Genomic DNA, 26,166 nt, shown 5'->3' with positions numbered 1-26,166 from the left:
TTTCCTCGACTATAAGCATGAAAGTAGCATGCACTTGTCAGGCCCTTATTAAAGAAATCCAGTCTGGAGCGCATTGTGTTAGCGCTAATTCTTTCTCATCTTGATCAGTACTGTCCCTTGGAAGAATTTCAATAGTATAGGAAGTGCCGTAGCAAACAGACAGCAGTGGTCAGTGTACTAAACGACTTACTTCACAATTCCGACATAGGCCACATATCAATACCGTGCTTGAATAGTCTGCAGCCTTTGATACGCTAGATTCTCTACCACTTTTGGTTTAGCAGGAATCGTCCTAAAGTGGCTTGGATCCTACCTGACTGAACGCACCCAAAGTGTTGTTGGTAACGGAACAGAATCAACAAGCTTACTCTTGATGTACTGGAGTACCCCAGGAATCAGTTCTATGCCCAGTACTGTTCACTATGTATACACACCCGCTCAGCGGTGTCATACAGCCAACCGGCATCCTATACCATTTCTTTGCAGATGACTCACACTTTAACGATTCCTCAGTACCCTCAGAGGTGTCGCATCTGGCAGAGAAAATCAGTGGTACCGTTGCAAGGGTGAGTGATTGGATGGTTGAAAATAAGCTCAAGATGAACGAAGACAAGACAGAAATAATTCAGATTGGCACTCGGAACAACGTCTCAAAAGTCGAGAGCACAGATTCTCTTTTTATCACGAACTGCCAGGTTCTTTATGTCCATGTAGTGCGGAATCTTGAAGTTTTCTTCGACTCAACACTATTTTTCGACCCACACATAAGTCAGCTCTGCAAGGGTCTTGATTTGCAGCTGCATAGATTAGACCAGATCCGCGCATATTTAACAACGGAGTCAACAAAAAAACTAGCTGTGGCATTCGTACTCTCCCACTTGACTACTGCAACACCGTGCTAGCATAGCAGGTATACCCGATGACAAAATAGCCAAGCTGCAATGGTATCAGAACAACATCGCACGAATAGGCTTAAGAAAAACAAGACGAGATTCTGCTATTACGCTCTTGCGCACGCTCCATTGGCTTCCAGTGTAAGCGAGAATTGACTTCAAGGTGGCTACACTTTGTCATGAGTGTATCTATAACAAAAAAATGCCCTTGTACCTTAGCGAACTGATCCCTCCATGTGTCCCTCAGAGAGCCCTTTGCTCAATGGTGCCACGTTTCTCCCTCAAAAGCTACGGTCTGCAGGCTTTTTCAGTGCAAGGACCAAAGGTTTGGAACTCACTCCCCATTGATCTCAGATAGACAACATGCGACACTACTTTCAAGAATATAAACCTACCTTTTTCAAACTTTTTAAATTAGTTTTTTCATTTTAGCTCTCGTGTTTGTGTTTGTAATGTTATCACAGGGCATGAGCCTACACTTTGTTTGTTAACAGCGCTTTCTAAATAAAATTATTATTATTATTATTATATAGAAAAGCTATAATTTATTTATTTTAGTCCACAGAAGAGATTAGATTATAGCACACTTCCAAGAAGTAATCTAAAAAGATTTCCAACTTCACTCTATTTATCACAATAGATGAATTGTGATTAGATGAAGTAGACGCGAAGGTCAAAGTAGGAGTTTCAAAATGTAGAACACAGTGGTTTGTGCAGTGGCGTGCCTTCCTAGAAGTCTCAAATAATCTCTTTTATTGGCCTTTGTAATATGAAATGCCGTTATTAGTCTTGTGTCGTATGTCTGTTCGTAAGATAGGTCTAGATAAAAAAACAACAACTAGAAAAAGCTATTTAAAATAGCTATTTGGTTAAAAATAAAGAAATAAAAATTATCATTATCGATAACAAGCTTCTTTGCTTGATTTTAACTTATGAGCAATACCAAACAATTATTTAAAATTACTCTTCTGATTTATATTACATTTAATATTCTCGCCCAAATGTCCAGGATTTTTATAAAAATAATAGTTTGTTTAGTTGTTTTTAATTGAAAAATAACGTTAAATGATTATCTAATACTGATCTTCTTACTTATAATGCAATACATTTTCTGACAAAATGAGTCTCAATATCGATAATAGGTTGTTCAATTTGCTTTATTTAGATTATAGAACCAAGACCATGGATAGAACTTTCTTTGACTATGGGTGAAGGGAGCCATCTCTGAGTTTGTGTGATAACATGTTTGATTTGGAAAACTATTTAAACGGATAGACCGAACAGGTGTCAAGACTTAGATAATAATTTTCAATGCACGAGAATAGCAAAGGTCTCAAAAAGATACTTTTGAACGCCCCACCCCATTTTTCATTTCCATGTTTTTCATTCATTTCATTCATATAACGGCTTAGGCTTACGTAGGTCTAAACAAGATCTTACTAAGCTAGACAATAGTTCTTTCATCAAACTATTTCAAGATGTGCGCGAACATATCTAGCATGTGATATGTGTGATGCCATTTAAATCAAATGCTAGGCATTAAATCGAAAACAAAAGAACACAAAAGTATTAGTTAAATTTAAATTAAGATTTAACAGAAACAAAATCTCTACTATTTGTCATTGATGAACAGTATTTCATAACAAGCACTTATGGCATGGACATGTAGTCTATGTGCCTGTCATCTTTCTCATCGATTTTCTTAATGGGTAGCTTTGGAAGGCGTTCTTGAGGGATACAGAGTTATTTTAAAAGATCTCATAATGATATGCAGAATCGACACCCGTGACATGCACAGCATTGCCCTTCCTAGCGTATTGCAGTGCTTGTTGATGTAACAGGCTGAGGCAAAAGAAAAGCGACAGACAAACAAAACAACAAACAATTAGGTCTGCACTAGCCCTGTGCTTCACTAAAGAAGATCTGACTTCGTTATGTTTGACTAGTAGTAGGACGTAGTGCTCATCACATCACTAAAGAGAAGTGTCCATTTCTAGAATAGACTTTTATAGTACAGACGTTATATGTGATATATGTAGACTAGACAGCAAGCGTTGTATGGTGTCCTATTTATGTAACGAGAAGTTTACACAAAAGGATCTTTCATAACGAGTGACTTATTCAAAGTATGGATCTATGGATACAATATGTCATGATGTTTATTGCAAATTATTCAATTAGCAGAAACATAATCACACACAGCTACCTTCGTTGTATTCAAACTCAGAACCATTCATGAACTTGAGAGTTGAGCTCTGGGAGAAAGCAATAAATGAGATTATTGTTAGCGAAGTCATTTTATTGTTTATTTTCTATCAAAGAAACACTTTGATCATTATGTTTAATTATATGTTTGTGTGTATGTATGGGTGTATGAGGGAGAGAGAGAGAGGGGGGGGGGAGAGGGAGTACAATAACTTTTTTGTTAAGATTATCATGCTGAGATTGTGTCAAATAGAAGTAAGACTAAGTGAAAATCTCTTATCAGAGTCTCTATTTAAAAGAGATATAGCAATTAAGCTGTTTACACAACCCCCATTTAGACGATGTATTTAGTAGCTAATGTTAATTTTTCTAAAACAATCTAGAAACGCGGATTGTAAGAAACTTTAAGAAAGTCCTTCTTGATTAGAGATTTATTCAATACATTTATGAATATGCATTTTAGACATAAGTCGACTGTGAGAGTGTTATATTTTTTAAGCTATTTTTAGAGCTTTGGTTTCATCCTTCAATACATTGATACGACACGGAAGTAACAGACAATTAAGAGAAACTAGATTTATTCGGACTCTTCTTTTTAAATATATTTAAATTAATAAAAGTTACAGAACGTGTCAAGACTGAAAAGACAAGTTATTTAGTATTTCATTTGCATATCGTTTTTTGATATTTTATTTTATCTTTCTTGTTGGGAAAAGGTAACATTTTAAAATAAAGATTTTTTGTGTTCAAGATAATATAAAAAGCAGTAGGATGGTTATTTGTAAAGAAACTTGCCTTGAATGAAGTTAACATTGACATATTTTTAGGATTATTTTATTCTGACGACTCTAAACCAAAACAAGAACATAACACAAAGACATACAAAGACGCATCTAGAACAGTTTTAGTGGAGGGCATAATGAAACATAAAACTACATCCCTTTAGGGTCATGGTGTCTGCCAAGTTGTGTTAGGTCGCCTGCAGTTTAGTTAAGTTGCAATATTTTGTCCATGTTTTTATTAGATTTTTTATGTTAGATTACATTTCGATCTTAATTTCGTTGACATCTAACTTTCCATTCAGTTGGTCATTGTGCTGGCCACATGACACCATCGTTAACATCTACATCGAGGTACTTTTTCCCAACAAAAATCTTACATACCAACATTTTGTGACTATGAAGATCTTGTATATGATCATTTTGTCGACTACGAGCCACTTTCTGAAAGAAACAATATACGAGGACAATGTGCAACTCAAATGATGTTCTACGAATCGCTCCGGTGATGAGATTCTACAATTGAAGACCAGTATCTAGAAGTATAAACTGTTGCTGCTTACTTACTACTTCTGATGTGAATACATTTAAATTCCCACGTCCTCATGTTTATTATTTAATGTGAAAATAAACTTTTGTTGGACTAATTATAACTTTAAACGTTGTGTTTTTAAATCTGAGACTGTATAGTCGGTAATGTGAAATATGTTTCTGAGTCTAATAGTGTTTAAATGAAACATAAAAAGGATATACCATCATTGTTTTTTTTTAATGAATATTATATACGTGTAAATTGTAAATGTAAACATAGATCTGCATAATTTATAGCTTGACCCTAAAGTCAATGACATTTATAAAGTAAAAAAGACAACTTTTTGTTTCCTTTCCTCAATCAGAAGAAAATTTTAATTTTTGACGTTTTAAATTTGAAGCTTGATTTCTAAAAGAGGGAAAAAAAAGTTTATCAGTTTGAAATTATCTTTGACTTATCAGTACTATAAATAATTCAGCGAAACGTATTCGTCAGAGAAAAGATTTAGTGTACAGTAAAAAAAAAATGTTATTTATGCGATAATATTAGTTGTCCAAAAAAAAAAAACAACAACTAAAATGCAATTTAATTGAATATTTCTATTTTATAGTCAGCATGAATTATATTTTAATGAAGAAAATTATCATCTCTTTTATAGACGTCAATTTCTTTTAATCTCTTCTTGAATGCTCATGACGTATGTATTATCATGACTAACTTCAGTAATGCTGACAACATTTTAAATCAGACTGAAACATTAGAGAGTTCCGGTATTAGTGATTATGTTTATTTTATGGTACTTTTGGTCACCAATGGTATTATAGCCAACATTCTTTCTTTATTAGGAATCACGGGAAGTATACTTAACATAATAATTTTGTCTCATCATAAAATGCAGGATACAACCAATGTGGTGTTGTTGGCCATTTCTGTTTGTGATCTAATGTATTCACTGACACAGATATCTTTTAATTTGACTTATACGTCGTTTTTACTAAGCCTATACATTTATCAGTGGGTAATAACTCTACACGCCATCTGTTTGGACTATGTCAATTATCTTTCATTTATTCTCAGTATCCATTTAGTGACTTTAGTTTCTATTGAACGAATGGTGGCCATTTGTTTTCCATTTCATGTTTCAAGAATTTTTACAGTCCATCGTATCCAACGTGTTATTATTTCTCTCTTGCTGTTCAACATTATATTTATGTCCCCTTGGTTTGTAACTTACAATATAGATTACATAAACTACAATGACATAACACTGCCAGCTCTGGAGTTCAGTGCAGTGTATTTACATAACTATGTTATCCTCTATAACTATACAGCTGTCATCTTATTTTTGCTAATAGCGGTTTTCCCTTTTTGTATTATACTTCTATGTACGTGTCTAACTCTGTTCAATATTTCATTGTCATCGAAAAGGAAATCAATGATGTCTACATTAGAAGCGATTGCCAAACGTCAAAAAGAAATGAAATCTGTTAAAATGGTTTTAGTTATTTGTGTATTTGTTTTGTTTCTTGTTGTGATTCCTTGGGGCCTTCAACAAATTTTTCTCATACTAATATCGATACCCATAAAACTGTCTAATATAATTGTCTGGATAGTCAACATTCTGGTTCAAATAAACTCTTCATTTAATTTTGTCATCTATGTTACAGGAAGTCCGAAGTTTAAAAAAACATTTATACAACTTTTGTTTAAACAAAAAGGGACAAAACATTGACAGTTGAACGCTAAGGCAAAACCATTATTACATTGAAGAATTTTTAAAATTCTTTTTAAATAACTTTTTATGTTGACACTTTTATGTAATTTTTTTAAAAATTTCTTATGTTTTTTGTTTCATCTGATATTTATAATATTATCGATAAATAACAGTTTACTTAAATAAAAAATAACCAATTTCTGAATATGTGTTTTTATTAATCACAACCTCCCACTTATGTTAATTAGAGCTTAAATGTAGTTGGATGTGTCAAACTCAGCTTTCAACCCATTAAAATGAATGCGTGTATCCTAATTAAGACCAAAATTAGGTTGAATTTTTTCAAAATTAATGTATATTATGTATTAAGAAGATTGAAAAAGAGCAATAACAAATTCAGATGGTAAACAGGTTGGATGTCATGTCTACTCCTAAGAACTGTTTCCCAAACCATTAGGAATGTCTTCTACTCCTAAGAACTGTTTCCCAAACCATAAGGAATGTCTTCCACTCCTAAGAACTGTTTCTCAAACCATTAGGAATGTCTTCCACTCCTAAGAACTGTTTCTCAAACCATTAGGAATGTCTTCTACTCCTAAGAACTGTTTCTCAAACCACTAGGAATGTCTTTCACTCGCAAGAATGACCAACCCAGTTTCTTAGACTAATTCCTGACCAGACAACCGAACAGAGCACCTACACTGCTCCATTTTCAATTGTATTGATTAGTCTATGTACTATTATGTTGTAGAGTCGTGTGCTAACCGACTAGTTTTTTCTCTATTTTGGTCCCCACCGACAATTTCCTTTACTTGTAAATCTAAAAAACATTGAAAAAAATGTTCGAAATGGAAGAAAATCCAAATAATATTTTTTTTAAATGGCATGTGATATGAACCTAAACTCAGGCTCCATTTTCCCTCACTGGCATAGAGCAATGTAGCTGACAGCAAGATGGCTTCTTATAGAGACTGTTGTTGAAATCTCAAGATGACGGAGGGACGCTTATTCGATGCTAAAAGTAAAGCCTTTGACGAAGGCTGATGCAAAGACGAAAAAAAAAAATTAAAAAACCCTTGGCCGACAACGGCTCTGTCTGCATTAGGTGTGGAAAAATATGCAGGTCACAACTGGTTTTGCTTAGTCATGTGAAACATTGCTTTCATCCCATATCATCAGAATTACATACATTACAAGTTGCAGTAGCAATAGAATAGTAAATGGAAAAAAAAAGGAGATAAAAAAGTGTTGAGGACAAGTAGTGATAAAGCATAATTTACATATCTACAAAGTTTGAATCTGTAGCTAGAAGAAAGCATAAGTCAAACGTTAATAATTATAAAATTACGACTTTACAAATTGCTTAATTATTATAAAGCTTATCTTTGAGGTCCGAGGCCTGAGCTTTGAGATACATAATATACTACATCCAGAGCAGACATTACAGTTGTCTGCCTTAGTGGGCTTTCGTTCTCCCTACAGCCGTCTAAGTCTGTCCTCTCCAGTTTTGGCGGTTAGTTATTTTGTAAGCTAGTTATATAAAATATTATATTGCTTAATCAAACACAAATGTTTAACATACACATTAGAATAAGTTTCTACTTGACACGGACAATGGAACTGTAAGTTAAGTCCATGTTGTATTTATAGTGTTTTTGAAATCGTAAACAATTGAGCGTTGAGCGTTGAAGCTGAAATACAAATTCAAGAAAGAGAGCTGTTGGGTATCAGATTTCAAGGAAAGAATATAGGCGATTGTGCACCTTTACAAGAAGACGCTCTGGCTTGCAAATAGGGCAAACTTTAAATGCACAAAAGCTGAACACGTCTGGTCAAATTATAGTACACAACTCAAAAGTAATCCCTCAAGGTACAGTGAATACAAAAGTGAAGCTAAGTGCAGAAGCCATGAATAATGAACACCTATTACATACATAAAGGCATCACTATGCATCAAATTTTCATTGCAAGTAAATCTGGAATTAAATGTAGCAAAACAATGGACATCACTAATAAGGGCACAAACCATGGACATCTGATTGGACTAACTCTATTAGCAGTGACTAAGTGATACAAGAAATAAACAACTGGAACATTCAGAATCCCAAAATAAAGAGTCTTTCTGATATGTAGCATTCACCAGCATAAATAGGCTACCCAGAGGTCGACAATCTTATGATCCACCCATCCCGGCTCTAATTATAAGACTTTAAACAGAGCCGACACACGAATAGCTATTATGGTTATATTACACAAACAAAGGCAATAACAAATCGAACACGTAAATAAACTAGACTTAGAAGCTTCAGTGAGTAGCTAGCAATCAAGTTGAAACGTAGATAATGAATAACTATTCGAACCAAGGCGTAACATGCGCCGCTATTTCGCAGAGCCGGCCTTAGGGCACAGCAACCTATGCGATCGCAGTGGGCCCCGCATTTTCATAGGCCCCACGCTAATCCTAGGTGTAAATTTTAAATTAAACCATTTTATAACTTATAACAGATTTTCCGCGCAGCCTCCTGATTTACCAGGAACTCCTGGAAATCTTTTGAAATTGCAAAATATACGAAAAAGTCATAGAAATTTCCGAATATGATTAAAATCTTTTGAAAACTCATAAAAATCTCCTAAAATATAGTTAAAATTGTCATTTTGAAGTGTCATTCAATATGGAAAACGCCAAACCTACGCGCAACTAAAAAAAAAGGGCATTAGACAAAACCCGTAATTGTGGAATCTAATGAAGAATTACTAGAGGTCAACAATTCTCGAAGATAAATTGAAACATGGTAATTCTTGCTATTGAGCGTGATCTATGTAGGAAATAGTATTTTTATGATATGCTGTATGACTTCGCTACACGCAAGGCTCGTAAAATAATTCTGTACGTAGTAAAGAATGAATAAAATGCAAAGAAGAATTTATTTTCTAATACAAACTCTTAATTTTGACTTATTATCCGTATCCCTACCCAAACTGGGCCCCGCGAAATCCGTATCGTATAGGGCCCCACAATGATTAAGTCCGGCCCTGCTATTTAGTGACGGGCGAATAATACTTGTTCTCCCCTCCTCCTCTTTTTTTCGCCGCTTAAGTTACGTGGGGTAACTCTAGTCCAACTTGCAGAAATAAAAGAGTGATATTTCCATTACTTCTTAGTGCTGTCAGGAATGGTTGAGCCATGAAGAAAATTATATATATATATAAGATGTAGCCATTTACATGAATAAAGGCAGCTAAGAAGGTAGCTTGAAGAATGAGTCGTCCAAAGAAACACTGGTTGGACAACGTGCCGGACCAGCCTCTCCATGTTTTAAGGACAGCTACTTACCGGAAAGAGTGGAGGGAAACGGTTAATAATAAAGCACAATTAAAAACGTTATTCGAGAGACAAATAATGATGCTGATGATAACAAATAAAAGCAATAAACAGTAAAATTGTTCTTTAAAACCTTTTTAATAAGCTAGCAAATTTATTCACCCACTAAAACTGTTTTTTTCATACACTTTTTATTTTGCAAAACCCTTTCCATTTTGTCTTCAGTCTCACATAGCGTAACTTTTTATTGACGCTACACATTTGACAGGCCTTGTCTGGAAACATAAGCGATTGATCAATGTTCTTGACCTCACGTTTCCGACATTAATCGAGAAAAAAAAAGATGCATCAGAGAACCTACAGGATTCAGTAAATCTAGATGACTTAAAAGCTAAATGACTTGGAGGTCATTGATGAATTACATAACCTAGATGACGTAGAAGACCTAGATGACTCAGAAAATCTAAATAAATTAGAGGACCTAGTTTACTCTTAAAGGGCCTAGATGACGCAGTGAACATAGATGACCTAGAGGAACTATATGACTTAGAGATCTGGATGACGGAGGACTAGATGACATAATTATTTGTTGAACTTTAACTATCTAGAAATCTAGATAATATTGAGGTTCAAAAGCAATGAATATCAACCTTTTACTTTGGGATACCTCCCCATCTACACAAAGTCTGATCGAATCATGTAGATTGTAGACTCATCAGCTTGCTACATGATCTCCTAATGTCTCAGTGGCAAACTTTGCTACTCAAGGCACCAATACCACGTATTCTTACACAGTAAACAAAAAAAAAAACAAACTTGATGCACCTATCATAAAACTTTCTCGACCTTGTTCTGTAAGTGGGTGGGTATTAAGAGAGATGTAAATGAGTATGAGAAAATCACTAAATGCTAGAGATACCTTTGGACAGAAGACTAAGTAGTAATAATAGGGTCAGCATAAAACAGTGAATTAGATCTACAGCTTTTACATCTAAAAACACAATGTAATGCAATAATAAGCAAGACAAAAATAAAAGCGCATTTCTTATTCCAAATGAAAGGACGATTTCGAAAAAAAATACCCTTGAGAATGAAACAAGTTGCTTAAATAAAAAATAAAACAAGGTTACAAAAGACAGTTTGTGTGGAAACACAAACTCAAAATCGGCCCCCGAAGAGGTCCACCCAGGCAGGCTTCAATATTTTGAGAAAGAACATCCAAATGAAATTATATCATAAGACAAATGAGAGATAAGAATGGAGAAAGAAGGTTAACAGATTGTGTAGTGCCCCAAAGGTCCCGCAGATCAAAGGATAGGTGTAAGTGAATGTAAAGTTAGATGTGAACCTGGCCTAACTAGTTCCCCTTTTAGACCTTGTGGTCTGTAATGCAGATGATTTAAAGTTCATCTGTTTTTGTGGCCTACGGTTAGCGAGGATGTCATGTAGCCAGCACAACGACCAACCGCCTATACTTTTCCCCAACTAATGTCAGGTACCCAATAAAGCTGAGTGGACTCAGTGAAAATCCCAGTCTTCACCAGGATTCGAACCCGGGACCCCCGGTTCGAAAGCCAAGCGCTTTACCGCTCAGCCACCGCGCCTCCCCTGGCATTACTGATGTCTTCTAGTTGATCTAATTGTTTTAAAAAGGCTCTATCTCTTATTCGAATCCTCAAAAAAAAAAAAAAAAAAAAAAATTCCGCTATAAAAAACAAGTTTAGAAAAATAAAATGTATAAGATTACTATTCATTTTAAATTAGGTCTAGCTTATAATGCATACTAATTAGCTTCTTCTCTTTAAAAAAAACTGCTTGCATAACTGATTTTAAAAATTAGATTTTTCACTTTCAGAAAAAAAAAAAAAGTAGCCGTTGCATCAGAACTTTGAATGGTCTAAAATATTGTGATGTCGGATTTTCAATATCTTTTCTAGTTTACGAGATCTAAACGGGACGGACGGACAGACGGACAGACATTTCGCACAAAACTAATAGCGTCTTTTCCCCTTTCGGGGGCCGCTAAAAACACACATAATTTCGTAGAGATTTATTTACTTTCAGGACTAGATTAAAACATGAATATGCGTAGGGCCAAATGACCTTCTATTTCTAATAAACGTCAGTGAAAAAAAAAGACGATACTTTAAGTTATCGTTCTTGTTGAATATAACATCGAACTAGCTAAATGACAGACATTTAGTTCAAATCAAATGACCGTCCTTTGCATTAACTAGACTACTAGAGGGTTAGTCGAGAATAAGTGTAGTAATTGATGGTAATTTAATATCCTTACGTTCAGTAAAACTAATGCTGACTTTAAAGTGTAAACGATTTTTTAAAATCACGTAGTCTGTAATATAGCATTTAAAGAGAATATAAAATCTTAAAGCATTTAACTGGCATTCATGCGGTCCTTTCGGTAGCCTTACCAGCCCAAAAGGGTACCGGCTCATCGGGCATTCGCATGAATGCCCTTATAGTCAGTCCCCCCCTCTCCTGGTTGACCAACGTTTGTATTACTCATCAATGAACACCTTCTACCAATGCTGTATAGACAACCTTTTCTAATTTACAATATTTTACATTTTAGGAAGCATAAAAAAACAGCTTGCAGAGATTCAGATCAACAAGCAAACCGTAGACCAAGTGTAAGAATATATATACTTTGGTACAACCATCAACAGCAAGCTACATTGGAGTGAACACTGAGAAAATCTGTACACATAAATACATCAAGGACTACTCTATTTCAAAAGGCTGGGAAAATTTCAATTGATAAAACAATATTTTTTATACAGCAACCATCAATAGTCTGACTACTTTTGCCATCACCTGCTGGTATGGTAATGCTTCTCTGGCACAAAGACATAATTAAATGTTCTAAGCGTCTTTTATCACTGGGACACAGCTACCATCTCTCCGAAAACTATTTCACGAAAGAAGCCTTTCCACAAAACAAAAGATCTGAAAAACAATCTGCACCCATCAGCCTACAGTTATATTAGATTTGGACGAGGTGCTTGGCTCCGCTTCATTATTTTTAGAACAGAAATATTTTAAAGCTCAATTATTTCATTTTCAGAAATGGTGTTTCAATGTCACTTGTCCTCATAGAGAAGAACACAGAAGTCTTATACATAAAGCACTGTTTGTGTGTGAGTGAATGCTGTTTTTGTTATAGTAATAATGCTGAGGTGAAAAGTTTTAATCAAATGATTTTTCTTGTGTTTAGACAAATTCAATTACTTTACCTTACCTTACCTTACTTTATTTTACTTTACCTTACTTTATTTTACCTTACTTTACCGTACTGTGCCTTACCTTAATTATCGTATCTAATCAGACCTCACAGATACATTCACAGACCTGCCACATCACCGTAAATTCCTCATTGGACACTTCTAAAGGGACTTTTGTTTCTCTTTAGTGAAACTCGACCCTGGCAGTGCCAGAAATGAGTACTCGTTCGTTTCTAACATAATAATAAAGAGTTTTAATATTGTTAGAGCCAGAATATTGCTTACGGTATTTTGTATAATAATAATTGTAATTAATATTATAATAATTATAATAATATATTTATTTTTCTTGATGAAAACATGTTTTACAATTATAAATTACACATTACTATATTATTATTATTATAGCTTTTATATAGCGCTACTTTCATGCTTATAGCATCTCATTTGTGGACCAGTTGGGGGGGGGGTATCTAGGAGTTGGTTTTCCTTGCTGCCTTTAGGCTCTTAGTAAACACAACTCTGCCCGAGTCGGAACCTCGAGCCCCCTTCTAGGTAGCCAAGCCAAGTTCAAGCGCACTTGGCCTCACGACCACGCTTCCCACCATAGTGCTGTTTAAGATTATCAATGGATAACCTTAAACGAGGGTGTCATGTTGCCAGCACAACGACCACAACGACCATCCGCCTTTAGGTTCTGCAACTGATGTCATGTACTCCTTAGAGTACTTATTTACTTACGTACTTATTACACATAACAAAACATTACAAGAATGACAAACAAACTAGACGTGTACACTTAACACTAATCATTGATTGAGAATACCAAAAGTAGCAAACTTTTGATACCCCTTCCCTTTTTCGTCCTTTAAGTAAACACCACCCCTCAGACATCTATTTGATTTTGGGTACTTATAGACCTATAATATTTCATTACAAAAAATTCAATAAAAAAAAACATTCTTAATTTATAAAATTCGATCTCCAAAGGAGAAAAGGTGTGAATCAAATGACTTGTTTGTCTGCAATTATAAAAGAATTCACTTTCAGTTTGTGTGTACACAATATGAACATCTGGGTAATGATAACCAAGACAGGTGATTAATATACACAGAAACAATCTCTTCATCTGTTTAGATAATTATACAATTTTCATTAAAGTTGTTAAGCAATAATGATTCGTGTATCTCAATGATTCATCTAACTGCTGCTATCTAGTCATAGAGGTTTCAAGGAAAGAAAATAAAACAAGACATTCTTTTCAAAGAGTAATTTGTTGACATTCTTATTCACTGAACATGTGCGTGTCAGAGTACAGTCAGAGCACAATGGTGTTATTGTTTTGAAGCCTATAATGATTCTATTCTAAACACTAATATAATTACATGGAATAATATATTATTTTAGAAGTCAAGATAATTCAGCTGATGAATGTACCATAGTTTTGTTTTGTTGATTTCGTCACGTTGACTTTGATATAGAAAGTAAAATCACAGAGCTCTATGTACCACATAACTTTTAAACAAAACTAAGTAAATAAAACGTAGCTGTCAACAGTTACTCTTGGTAAAGTGAAAGTACAGAGATTAGAATGTCATCAAATTAAAATGTCCTTGGCTTGGTAAGAGGAATCTTCAAGATTACAATCTTTTGATAGATTTTATATAAACGTGACTAAATAAATGATTTAATAATTCGTTATATACTAACTATAACAGTATACGTGTTAGTATCTCTTAAACACACTGTAAATTGTAATGTATATATATATTTAATTATCAAATGCATATTTACAATGGAGCCCTTGAACAATAACTTCCGAGCGATACTACGCTCGTTTATTAAAAATTAATTTAGAGGCTATCCCTGTATTGAGACGAGCCAAGTACCATTGGGGTCCACCTCTAAGTTTGTGTGAAAAACCTACTCTCTTTGTAATTTTATTTATGACTTGTGATTTGAAAACGTAAATGTTAACACAAGTACCACGGCCTTCTTCAGTCATAAAGCACCTATGGATCATAGTATAGAAATAAGATGAATGCTTGGGTATCATTAGCAATGTCGCACATTCAGCTGTTTCCGCATCTCTTTACGCAGCTGTTTCCGCATCTCTTTACGCATCTGATGTAGCCTGATGAATGGAAAGTGCCAATACAGTTTGGGGTCAGCGGCATCGGAAGCTCTTCCAAGGTGTAGCACCGTGTCCTGCAAGCTACCTAAGCGTCGTCGGGGTCTGTTTTCTGCTCAGGGATAACCCTTGAAGCCTCTCCAATGTTTGAGTTTAACTGCTAACAGCAGTGGTTTTAATTACGATTCAGGGCCAGCCTTAGGCATAGTCAAACTAGGCAGCCGCCTAGAGACTCGCAAAGGACTAAACAATTTTTTTTTTAAATTGCGTAACGTATAAAATTTCAAATATGCAGAACTCTAAGACTCGTCTACTAGCCTAGCTCTAAGTCTCTACTGTGATTCAAGATGTCATACTAAACGCTACGGATATTACGCTATATGAGTTTATTTTATTTGTTAATTTAGATCTAGATGAAGACGGTTTAAATTCATGCTATAATCATGAAGTTGAGGCTACACAAAAGTGTTTGTAAAAAAAAAAAGCACAAAATTTATTGTTGTTGGACTAGATGTAATAGAATAGGAGAGATTCATTATTAAAAGTTTATTGCACAGTGCATCGAGTAGTGGCGTGTCTTCCGTGTACACATAGGGCAATGGGAGTTCCGCCAAAAAAAAATAATAATAATCTGTATTTTTTTTAGCTGCTTTATGCCTTAGTAGGACTAAAAGCCGCTTTCAGTTTTGTGTCGTCTACCTGTCGGTCTGTCAGTCATTAGATCGAAAAACTGGATAGGCATATGAAAAGCTGATAGGCATATGAAAAGCTGATAGGCATATGAAAAGCTGATAGGCATATGAAAAGCTGATAGCCATATGAAAAGCTGATAGCCATATGAAAAGCTGATAGGCATATGAAAAGCTGATAGGCATATGAAAAGCTGATAGGCATATGAAAAGCTGATAGCCATATGAAAAGCTGATAGGCATATGAAATGAAAAGCTGATAGGCATATGAAAAGCTGATAGGCATATGAAAAGCTGATAGCCATATGAAAAGCTGATAGCCATATGAAAAGCTGATAGCCATATGAAAAGCTGATAGGCATATGAAAAGCTGATAGCCATATGAAAAGCTGATAGCCATATGAAAAGCTGATAGGCATATGAAAAGCTGATAGCCATATGAAAAGCTGATAGGCATATGAAAAGCTGATAGGCATATGAAAAGCTGATAGCCATATGAAAAGCTGATAGCCATATGAAAAGCTGATAGGCATATGAAAAGCTGATAGGAATACGAAAAACTGATTACATCTTTTGGTCAAAATTAAACGTAATGAAAGTCAGATATTTTGGATGATAGGTCTCAAGTAAAAAAAAAAAAGTCAATTTTTTTTTTATTCGTTCTTCTAACTTGTATTGATATAATTTCTAGCTCAGTTCAAGAAGACTAATATTTATATTAGGTTGTTACAAACTACGAAAAATGATGTTTTGAAATGTGCTTACTTTAGACCTAAAATAACGTGGCTTGAAAATGCATTGTTAATGTCGACTAGCAAAATATAATTAATATATCAACATGTATTAGATCACCTTATACATTACACATTGTAAACATTAATTAGTATAATTATCTGTCTATCAACAGTTTACAACATATCATGAAACAAACTGTGAGCTGTACAAAATAATTTTTGTTTACGGATACAGGAGTACCACAACGTCTTCAACCACTACAATTTCTAGATGGATCAAATGTCTAATTTCAGTGGCACAGATTTGATATTAAATGTGACTCAATGTGTTTCACAAGAATCTTTGGATGTCAGCGACGAAGTGTTTCTTGTTGTACTTTTTGTCACAAATGTTGTTATAGCCAATAGTCTTTCTTTATTAGGAATCATGGGAAGTATACTAAATATACTAATATTATCTCATCATAAAATGCAGGATACAACGAATGTGGTTTTGTTGGCACTTTCTATTTGTGATCTAATTTATTCAATGACCCAAATATCATTTAATTTATCAATATCTTCTCAGTTGCTTGACTTCTCTGTATTTCGATGGGCTCTGGTACTTTATATCGTAGGCTTTGACCAAATAAATGTCATTGCTCAACTTATCAGTATCCATTTGTTGACTTTAGTTTCTATAGAAAGAATGATTGCTGTCTGTTTACCTTTTCATGTCTCTAGAATTGTGACCTTATCTCGTATGAAATGTATCATCATCTCTATAGTCCTGTACAACGTTTTGTTTAAAGTCCCTGCGGTGATGAGATATGATATTGAATTGATTGAGTTTGACGAGTACAACAATGTCACATTGCCGTATATCACATTTACTGACTTTTATAATCTCAATTCTTACGTCATTCTAAGGTTTGATCTTGTCACAAACCTTTTGTTCTTTTCTATTTGTCCATTTGTTGTTATAAGTCTATGTACGTCTATCACTATTTTTCATATCACAATAACATCTAAGACTAAAGCAGCGTTGTCTTCAAAAGAAGCTGTTGCTAAACGCCAGAAAGAAATGAAATCTGTGAAAATTGTTTTAATTTTATGTGTCTTAGTTATGTTTCTAGTTCTAATTCCTATTTTCATCCACGAAGTGGTTTATTTACTTCTTAATCTTCCAATACCTCCAAATATTTCCAATATAATTTTCTGGGTTGTCAATATACTGGCTCAAATCAATTCATCGTTTAATTTTCTCATTTACGTCGCCGGCAGTCCCAAATTTAAGTCAACAGTTATGAAACTTTTTTCAATAAAGAAAACCAAAAAAAAAAAAAATCTAAAACATAAACATTTGATAAAATTAAATTAGAATAGATATATCGTATGCATTTTTTTTATTAGAAATATTGACATCATCTTGTTTTACATTTGTAATTAATTAACACAATCTAATCAATAGCTCCATGTCAGGGTGAAAATTATTACTTTCGACTTAAATTACATGTGTTGTATATATTTATATATCTGTGGCATTTTACGTCTCGAGAGATGCTCTTTTCCCTTTGCAACGTCTTGTGTGACTAAAAAAGCCAATCCATGATACACAGCTCCGGTCACAGGTTGGGCATATGAAATCACCAGGCGCCGTAGCATTTTCACCCTTCTTTCTGCTGCTGCTGCTGTGTGCAATCCGAGACCCTTCTTTTATGCTCGCTCTCCATTTGGTGCTATCAGGTGCCACTTTTTCCCAGCTGCTAGTGTCGATTTTGAAGAGCTTCATGTCTCGTTTGCATACATCCGTATACAGTAAAAGTGGTCGACCAGCGTCTCTCCTGCCTTCTTTTAGATCGTCATACAGAATGTCTCGTGGAAGTCGACCTACTAGCATTCTACGAACGTGGCCAAGCCAGCCAAGGCGCCTGCTGATGATAACACAGCAGATGTCCCGGCTTCCTGCTTTTCGTAGCATTTCCTCGTTGTTTTATCTTGCCACCTAATTTTAAAGACCCACCTTAGGTATGGGAGGTGGAAGACTTTCAGCTTTTTTTTCCTGCCATTAGTAGGTTGACCATGTTTTACTTCCGTATAGCAAAGTGCTCATCACACAGGCCCGGTAGACTAAGGCTTTAGTATTGTTAGTCAGCAATATGTTGTCCCACACTCTTTTCTGCAACCGTGACATGGTGCCCATTGCTTTGGCTATCCTGTTTTTTGATGTCTTTAACCAGTAGAGCATCGTTGGATATGATGGAGCCAAGATAGCAAAAATGGTCAACCATTTCTAGTGGTTGGCCATTAATGTTTACTTGAGGTGTAGTATTTGTGTTCTGAACACGTATCTTAGTTTTGCTTTGACTAATATTTAAGCCGAACTTCTGGTCACTTCTGGCAAGCAGCAGATAGTTTGTCAACCAGACACTGAAGCTAAATATCAGAATCAGCAACAATAGCTGCATCATCAGCATAATGGAGTTGTATGTATTAGACATATTATTTTCTAAACACGATATATTTGAATTAAACGTGTATATATTGTAATGGGTCATCTGTGTTGCGAGACGTGCAACTCAAACATCAGGCTTCAATGTTTCAGAACGAATATCAGAGGGTACAAAACAAAGACTATTATCCATCTATCCATATCTACCTCCCTCCATTTATAGAGGCGGCTCTGGCAGTACACGGGGCCCTTGAGGTCGCGTGTTATAAGTGGACCATGAATATTTGACGTCTCTCTTTACTACAATGAAAATCTTATAAATTGTTAGACTTTGCAAGTACAAAGATGTGTGTCAAGAGCAGGGATGTGTCATTTTAATTTTCGTCCTTAAAAGCTACGTTCTGCGGGCTTTTTCAGTGCACGGACCAAAGGTTTGGAACTCACTTCACATTGATCTCAAACAGACAACTTGCTACACTACTTCAAGAAAAACATTTAAACCTACCTGTTTAAAACTTTTTTTAGATTAGTTTGACATTTTAGCTGTCGTGTTTGTGTTTGTAATGTTATTACAGCGCCTTGAGCCTACATTTTGGTTGTTAACAGCACTTTATAAATAAAATTATTATTATTATTATTATTTTATTATTATGTTAAAATGAACGACTAGTCATTCTCTGGCGCTGCCAGGGTCGAGTTTCGCTAAAGAGAAATTTATTATTATTATTATTATTTTATTATTATTATTATTATTATTATTATTATTATTAAATATAAAAAAGAATTGTACTATCGACACAAACCCATAATAGCACAACGTAACACTGCCCATGCGTCGATGTCCATAGCGCAACCTAGGTGGTGTGATGCAAAGATATTCTCAGCAATATGTCCCTTGAGTCCACCCAACTCTAATGGGCTCCTGAAACAGATTACCGTAATATAATCTGTCCTATCGATCTTAAGGTCTGAAAGGGGGAACTCTATTTATGAAGTTCAAATTATAAACAACCACTATCCCACATCTATTCATACAAACCACAATCCCACATCTATTCATACAAACCACAATCCCACATCTATTCATACAAACCACAATCCCACATCTATTCATACAAACCACTATCTCACATCTATTCATACAAACCACATTCCCACATCTATTCATACAAACCACAATCCCACATCTATTCATACAAACCACAATCCCACATCTATTCATACAAACCACAATCCCACATCTATTCATACAAACCACAATCCCACATCTATTCATACAAACCACTATCCCACATCTATTCATACAAACCACTATCCCACATCTATTCATACAAACCACAATCCCACATCTATTCATACAAACCACAATCCCACATCTATTCATACAAACCACTATCACACATCTATTCATACAAACCAAACGTGTGCAGGTCGAAGTGACCCATCTGTTTGGCAGCCTCATGCCATTATATTATTATTATTTTTATTATAGTATGTACGTGTTTGTAATGAAGATATGGGTGAGAGTAAGCCAGGATCTAACGTGTAAGATAATAGTTGAACTACAGACAAATGGATTGGAAAATTGCCAATTTCTCATTTATAACTCCTGGAAGAAGTCACTTAGTATGTATTTTTTACCAAGGCCTAAACAAGCTATTATAGCACGTGCACGATGGGCCACTGTCCCGTTTGCTCCTATTGTGCATGTCTCAGACCAAACTTTGACTCACGCTGCCCTCGCTTCGGAGAGGAAGAGAAACCGTATCTGATCAACTTTTTGATTGTGACAGACTTGATGACTTCTTTCTTTGAGAACTCACAACTTCTTGAACAGTATGGTGACCTACATGCACTACGAATAACAGCAGCTTTTCTGACCAGAGCTTCTACAAGAGATTATTAGAACCTCGCAAGCCCTCACTCAAATGGATTTCGATGTTGATAATCTAAGGGCAGGGTTCTGGGACAAAAATCGATTTTTTAGTTTTTACATGTTTCAAATAGTTCAACATGTTTTGCACGAATTTTACTTAATGATACTATTAAAAATATTATTTATTATGTAAACAAGATTACAAAGAGAGTTTGTATTACACAAACTCAGAGGCGGCCCCCGTCGAAGTCGGATCCTTGTCGGATCTGCATATTCGCAAATAATATTCAAGAGGTGATTTAATTTTGATGGTCAAAAGTAATAATGTTTCAAAGATTCATTTGCCGTAAATTTAAATTTAAATTAAATAAAAAATAGTAGATTAGTTTTAGTATATTAAAACATTACAATATTGATCAAAACGTTTGGAAATAAAAATCTACACTTTTTTTTTTACACTTTAAGTTTAGAAATTGAAATTCTACATCTTAATCTAGTCTATTTTAATCTAAACTAGATCTAGAAATTCTAGATCTAGAATCTAGAATAATTTTAATTAGAATATAAATCCAGATCTAGATATACTGTAATAAAAATCTAGATCTAGTTTAAAAAATCTAGATTAGATCTAAATCAAGATATCATTCCTTTTTTAAACGCGTGTCACATAACGAGGCTTAATAAACATTACTATACCGAGTTCTTTTTTCATTTCATTTGAAGAATTAATTCCATATAACGTCAGAGGGAAAAAAAAAACAATACGTCACACGGCCTAGCTAGACTAAAAATCGCCTTTATCATTACGAGCCATTTATCGAGTGATCATAGACTTTGGTGCACCGAGTGCGTTCTTTAAGCATTTCATTTAAAGAATTCATTCCATATGACGTCAAAGGAAAAAAAAAACACTACGTCACACGGCCTAGCTAGAATAAAAATCGCCTTCATCATTACGAGCCATTTATCGAGTGTTCATAGACATTGGTGCACCGAGTGCGTTCTTTTAGCATTTCATTTAAAGAATTCATTCCATATGACGTCAAAGGAAAAAAAAACACTACGTCACACGGCCTAGCTAGACTAAAAATCACCTTTATCAACACGAGCCATTTCTCGAGTGTTCATAGACATTGGTGGACCGAGTGCGTTCTTTTAACATTACATTTAAAGAGTCCATTCATATGACGTCAAAGAAAAAAAATTCCATTACCTCACAATAGGCTAGTACCGGTACCATAAAAAAATGTCTTTATTTACACGAGATATTTAACGAGGGTTCATAGACATTGGTGCACTGAGTTCTAATAGAATTTATTTAAAAAGGATCAAAGCCGCATTGTTTTTGCGTTTTGTCTGTCAGTCTTGATATAAAAAAAAAAAACAACTAAAAGTTATTAAAAATTGATTAACCTTTATTTTAAAGGACAGACGGACAGACGGACATTTTGCACAAACCTAATAGCGGCTTTTTCCCCTTACGGGGGCCGCTAAAAATGCTTTTGATAATGGTCACCTTGTTATAATAAGAGCTGAAAAGGACCAAAATACTCATTTTTTAAACTTGAATTTGATAAAAAAAGGAACAATGTCCATAAATATAAAGGCCGAACTGGCCTTAAGTAAAGACAAACTAGACTGCCGCCTTGGTGCTTCGATTGGTGGGCCTCGTACAGAATTGAAATTTTTTATTTAGAGAAGAAATAGTGAGACTTGTGACCAATGTTTTTGCAGTCACAAGGTTTTTAATAAATTACGTAATTTTTTGTTCTCGCTGTTTATTTTATTTTTAGCGGCCCCCGTAAGGGGAAAAAGCCGCTATTAGGTTTGTGCAAAATGTCCGTCTGTCTGTCTGTCCGTCCGTCTGTCCGTCTGTCACACTCAGATCTCGAAAACTAGAAGAGATATGAAAAATATTATTTCACCATTAAATGCGGCTTGAAAAGTTTAGGTGCAACGGCTACTTTTGGTTTTCTAAAAGCAAACCATTTAATTTATAAAATTAATTATGCAAGCAATTTTTTCATAAAAATACACCAATTCTAAAACAATTATGTAAATGTAAGGGAGGCAATGTTACAATATGCTAACAAAGATAGTCAATTTAATGTGTATTTTCAGTATCACTAAATCAAATATTTTTATAAAATGTACAAGAAATGTTTACAACAAATATAAATAATAGTTAAAGGTGTTTTTTCTGGTCAACTAGCTGCTAAAATTAATAGAAAACATTTCTGTTTGTTTATAAATTCTAATAATGCACTTTGAATGTAAATGTCACGCAAATTTTTAAAAATAGAACTTTTATGTAGCGACTTTCGTGCAGTAGCGTAATGTCGCAACATGCAATGGTGCTAAACAAATTCCTTAAACTTTAACAAAAAATCAGATTTTATTTATTTTTTGTTTAGTGCCCCTCATCCGAATAAAAGAAGCTTATTTTTGTGCGTTTTGTCTGTTGGTCGGTCTGTCCGTCACGATTAGATTAACAAATAACACTAAAGGAAGTATCTATAATAGATTGTTCCGGATGTTTTGTAAAAAACAAATCAATGCCAACGAATATTTTTTTGCTCTTCTAAATTATATTAGATTTTATTTCCATGCTTAAACGTTGCAAGAAACACATGATCTTTAATATATTGTTCCGTTTTTTTAATGTAAATAGCATATAAATGCTAAAGAAAAATATTTATACCGATTTATATTTCAATAACTATAAAGTTGTTCCGGATATTGTTCTATAAAAAATAAATTATGTCAAATGATTGTTTGAAATCGCATAATTGACTAATATTACACTTATATTCTTTGACACTGTGTCACTGTAGTTTATTTATCCATATCAACTGTTCCGAATTTTTAACTTAAAACAAATTTGTGTCAAATGACTTTATTTTTTTTTCAAAAATATCGACAATAGGTTGTTCAGGATTTTAAAATAAGAACGTAATTTACTAGAAACGATTATTGAAAATCACTTTTTATTTTATTTTACAGTTAATTTTCTTGCCGAAACATAATAAAAGTTGTTTATTGGTAAAGAATTTTCGGATTTTGTTTCGAAATGTTTGAAATCCCTCTTCTAATAAATAAAGAAATAAATTTCTCTTTTACGAAAATTGGTTGTTCCGGATTTTTTTTTGAAAAATATTTAAACTCTATTTATGTAAAATCGCACTTCTCTCTTACACTACATTTAACTTTCTAGCTAAAACGTTAGAAAATCTTATTATTGTTAATATTATGTTCCGATTTTTAAGGAAAACAACTTCCTAACACCAAAGTATGGTTTGAAAATCCATAAGGCTATGGTACATCTAATTTTCATAACAGACCATCCCACAAATTTAATTAACGGTATCTCACTATAAATACATAAACATCCGGAACAATCTATTATAGAAACTTAAAACTAATGCAATGTTTCGGAAACGAAATTAAATTTTAATCAGATTTTTAATAACTTTTAGTCTTTTTTTTTTCTCGCTATTAACATGACGGACAGACAGACTGACAGACAAAACAAAAAAAGCGTCTTTAATTCCTTTATATATATGTTATATACATATTTAGTATAACTAACCATCAAATGAAATGCTAAAAGAACTCACTCGGTGCACCAATGTCTATGAACCCTCGACAAGCTGCTTGTATAGATGACATTTTTTAGTCTAACTAGGAAGTGTGACGTAATGGAATTTTTTTCCTTTGACGTCATATGGAGTTAATTATTTAAATGAAATGCTAAAAGAAATCACTCGGTGCACCAATGTCTATGAACCCTCAACAAGCTGCTCGTATAGATGATATTTTTTAGTCTAACTAGGCCGTGTGACGTATTGAATTTTTTTCCTCTGACGTCATATGGAATAAATTCTTTAAATGAAATGCTAAAACAACTCGGTATAGGAATGTTTATTAAACCTCGTAATGTGACTCGCATTTTAAAAATACAATAGCTAGATTTAGATCTAATCTAGATTTTTTATACTAGATCTAGATTTTTTTAAACACTAGAACTAGATTTTTTACACTAGATCTAGATTTTTTTTTTTACACTAGAGCTAGATTTTTAAAAACTAGATTTAGATTTAAGTTCTAATTAAAATCATTGTATAATCTAGATCTAGAATTTCTTGGTCTAGTTTAGAATGTTTGTTGTTTTACATGTTTCGGATGTTCCTTCAGAGTTGTAGTCCAAACCTCCCTTAGGACGACGGGGGATGGGAGCGGGTAGGGTTTGAACCTGGGACCATCAATAAATCCAAATAACAGTCCAGCGCGCAAAGCCGCCTCCGAGTTTGTGTCAACACAAACTCTCTTTGTAATCTTGTTTTTTTTTTCTATTTCACTTGAGGCCACAAAATTCATTTCGACTAGCGTATCCAATCATCTAAGATCGGCCTAATAGAGGACATTGATATGGAATTTCTAATTAACACTTTGTATGAAAGGTTGAAATTAGTTGTTTATATTTTTTTTAGTCATCTCTAGTAGGATTAAATCAAAAGTCAATTACGTATTATTAAAAAAAAACCATCCTAAAATTAACTTATATCTTGAAAGATTACATCTCTAGAGTGTTTTGAAATATATCCGCCGATCAGTCGGTTTTTAGTTTCTGATGAAGATGATTGGCCTGCGACTTTTTAGGGGAAAGTCGTAAGACCACAACGCGACAAAAATATTATATTATTAATTGTATTGGTACGTACAAAAGTATAAGCACGAATCGAGACTTTGTGATTTGATATTTTAAAAAAAATGTATTTAATTGAAGATAAAAATAGGATACACAAATAGTATGATAGGGAAGATGTACAGATAGGACAAATTAGAGGACAGAAGACATTGGGGTGTTGCTCGAGTATAGATTACTTATTTCTGCCTTTACTTAGCTTCTGGTCCGAAGTCCTCTCACAGGAATGGATGATTCAGGGCTGTCCTTGTATAGTGGTCGGCTGCTCAGTGTTAGTAGAGTTTTGTAGGCGAGCAGGTTGCAGTGTGATGAAGATACAATTCGGTGGGCTTACTCCTTGCGTAGGTGCAGACTGGTCCGAAGGCCTACAATTTGGTTGAAGGTGATGTGTGACTCTCGACGGGAATGTGTGCAGACATATTGGCGTCTCCTTTGATGCTTCAGACACGTCAGCCCTAACGCTAGAGGATGAGACGGTAAAGGAGCCAGAATGAATCAATTATACAGGCTGGTTGGCGAGGGGCGCATCCTTGTTAGGAGCGTCACCTTCAGATTAACTAAAATACATATCAACAATATTTTGCTTAACCAAATGATACCCACTATATGGAAACGTAAAATAAATACATATTAAGACAGGGGTGTATCCTTATGTTATGCTACCCTTTGCCACCAAGGCTATTTTAGCTAATGTTCTTTCCTTAGTTGGAATCATGAGAAGTATACTAAATATAGTAATCTTATCTCATCATAAAATGAAGGATACAACTAATGTTGTTTAGTTGGCCATCTCTGTTTGTGACTTCATTTATTCATTGACACAAATATCATTTAAATTTTTAAGTACGGCACTGTAATTCATTAATTGGTTGTAACAGTACACAAATTTTTTTTTCCAATAGATAAATTATCT

At 34.3% G+C, this 26,166-nt stretch overlaps 2 protein-coding genes across 2 annotated transcripts; both read left to right on the top strand.

The window, feature by feature from the left end:
• The first annotated feature begins 342 nt into the window (after positions 1 to 342).
• On the top strand, positions 343 to 20,578 carry LOC129928105 (uncharacterized). Its single transcript, XM_056041079.1, has 4 exons — positions 343 to 866; positions 16,199 to 16,232; positions 16,916 to 17,150; positions 20,389 to 20,578. Exons 1-4 carry the CDS (start codon positions 423 to 425, stop codon positions 20,576 to 20,578), a joined length of 903 nt encoding a protein of 300 aa, XP_055897054.1. The 5' UTR covers positions 343 to 422.
• Positions 5,068 to 6,211, top strand: LOC129926761 (FMRFamide receptor-like). Its single transcript, XM_056032642.1, has one exon. The coding sequence runs from the start codon at positions 5,119 to 5,121 to the stop codon at positions 6,139 to 6,141; it is 1,023 nt and encodes a 340-aa protein (XP_055888617.1). The 5' UTR covers positions 5,068 to 5,118; the 3' UTR covers positions 6,142 to 6,211.
• Positions 20,579 to 26,166: the final 5,588 nt, after the last annotated feature.

Source organism: Biomphalaria glabrata, chromosome 1 (assembly GCF_947242115.1).
Source record: "Biomphalaria glabrata chromosome 1, xgBioGlab47.1, whole genome shotgun sequence".
Taxonomy (NCBI): Eukaryota; Metazoa; Mollusca; class Gastropoda; family Planorbidae; genus Biomphalaria; species Biomphalaria glabrata.
This window is presented reverse-complemented; position numbering and strand designations above follow the sequence as displayed.

Coding starts and splice junctions, on each gene's coding strand:
- LOC129928105 (XM_056041079.1), top strand. CDS start 423: ATGTATACACACCCGCTCAGCGGTGTCATACAGCCAACCGGCATCCTA. Junction 16,233..16,915: donor ACTAATATTTATATTAGGTT/GTTACAAACTAC, acceptor TGTTGACTTTAG/TTTCTATAGAAAGAATGATT. Junction 17,151..20,388: donor AATTCTTACGTCATTCTAAG/GTTTGATCTTGT, acceptor TGCATGTCTCAG/ACCAAACTTTGACTCACGCT.
- LOC129926761 (XM_056032642.1), top strand. CDS start 5,119: ATGACTAACTTCAGTAATGCTGACAACATTTTAAATCAGACTGAAACA.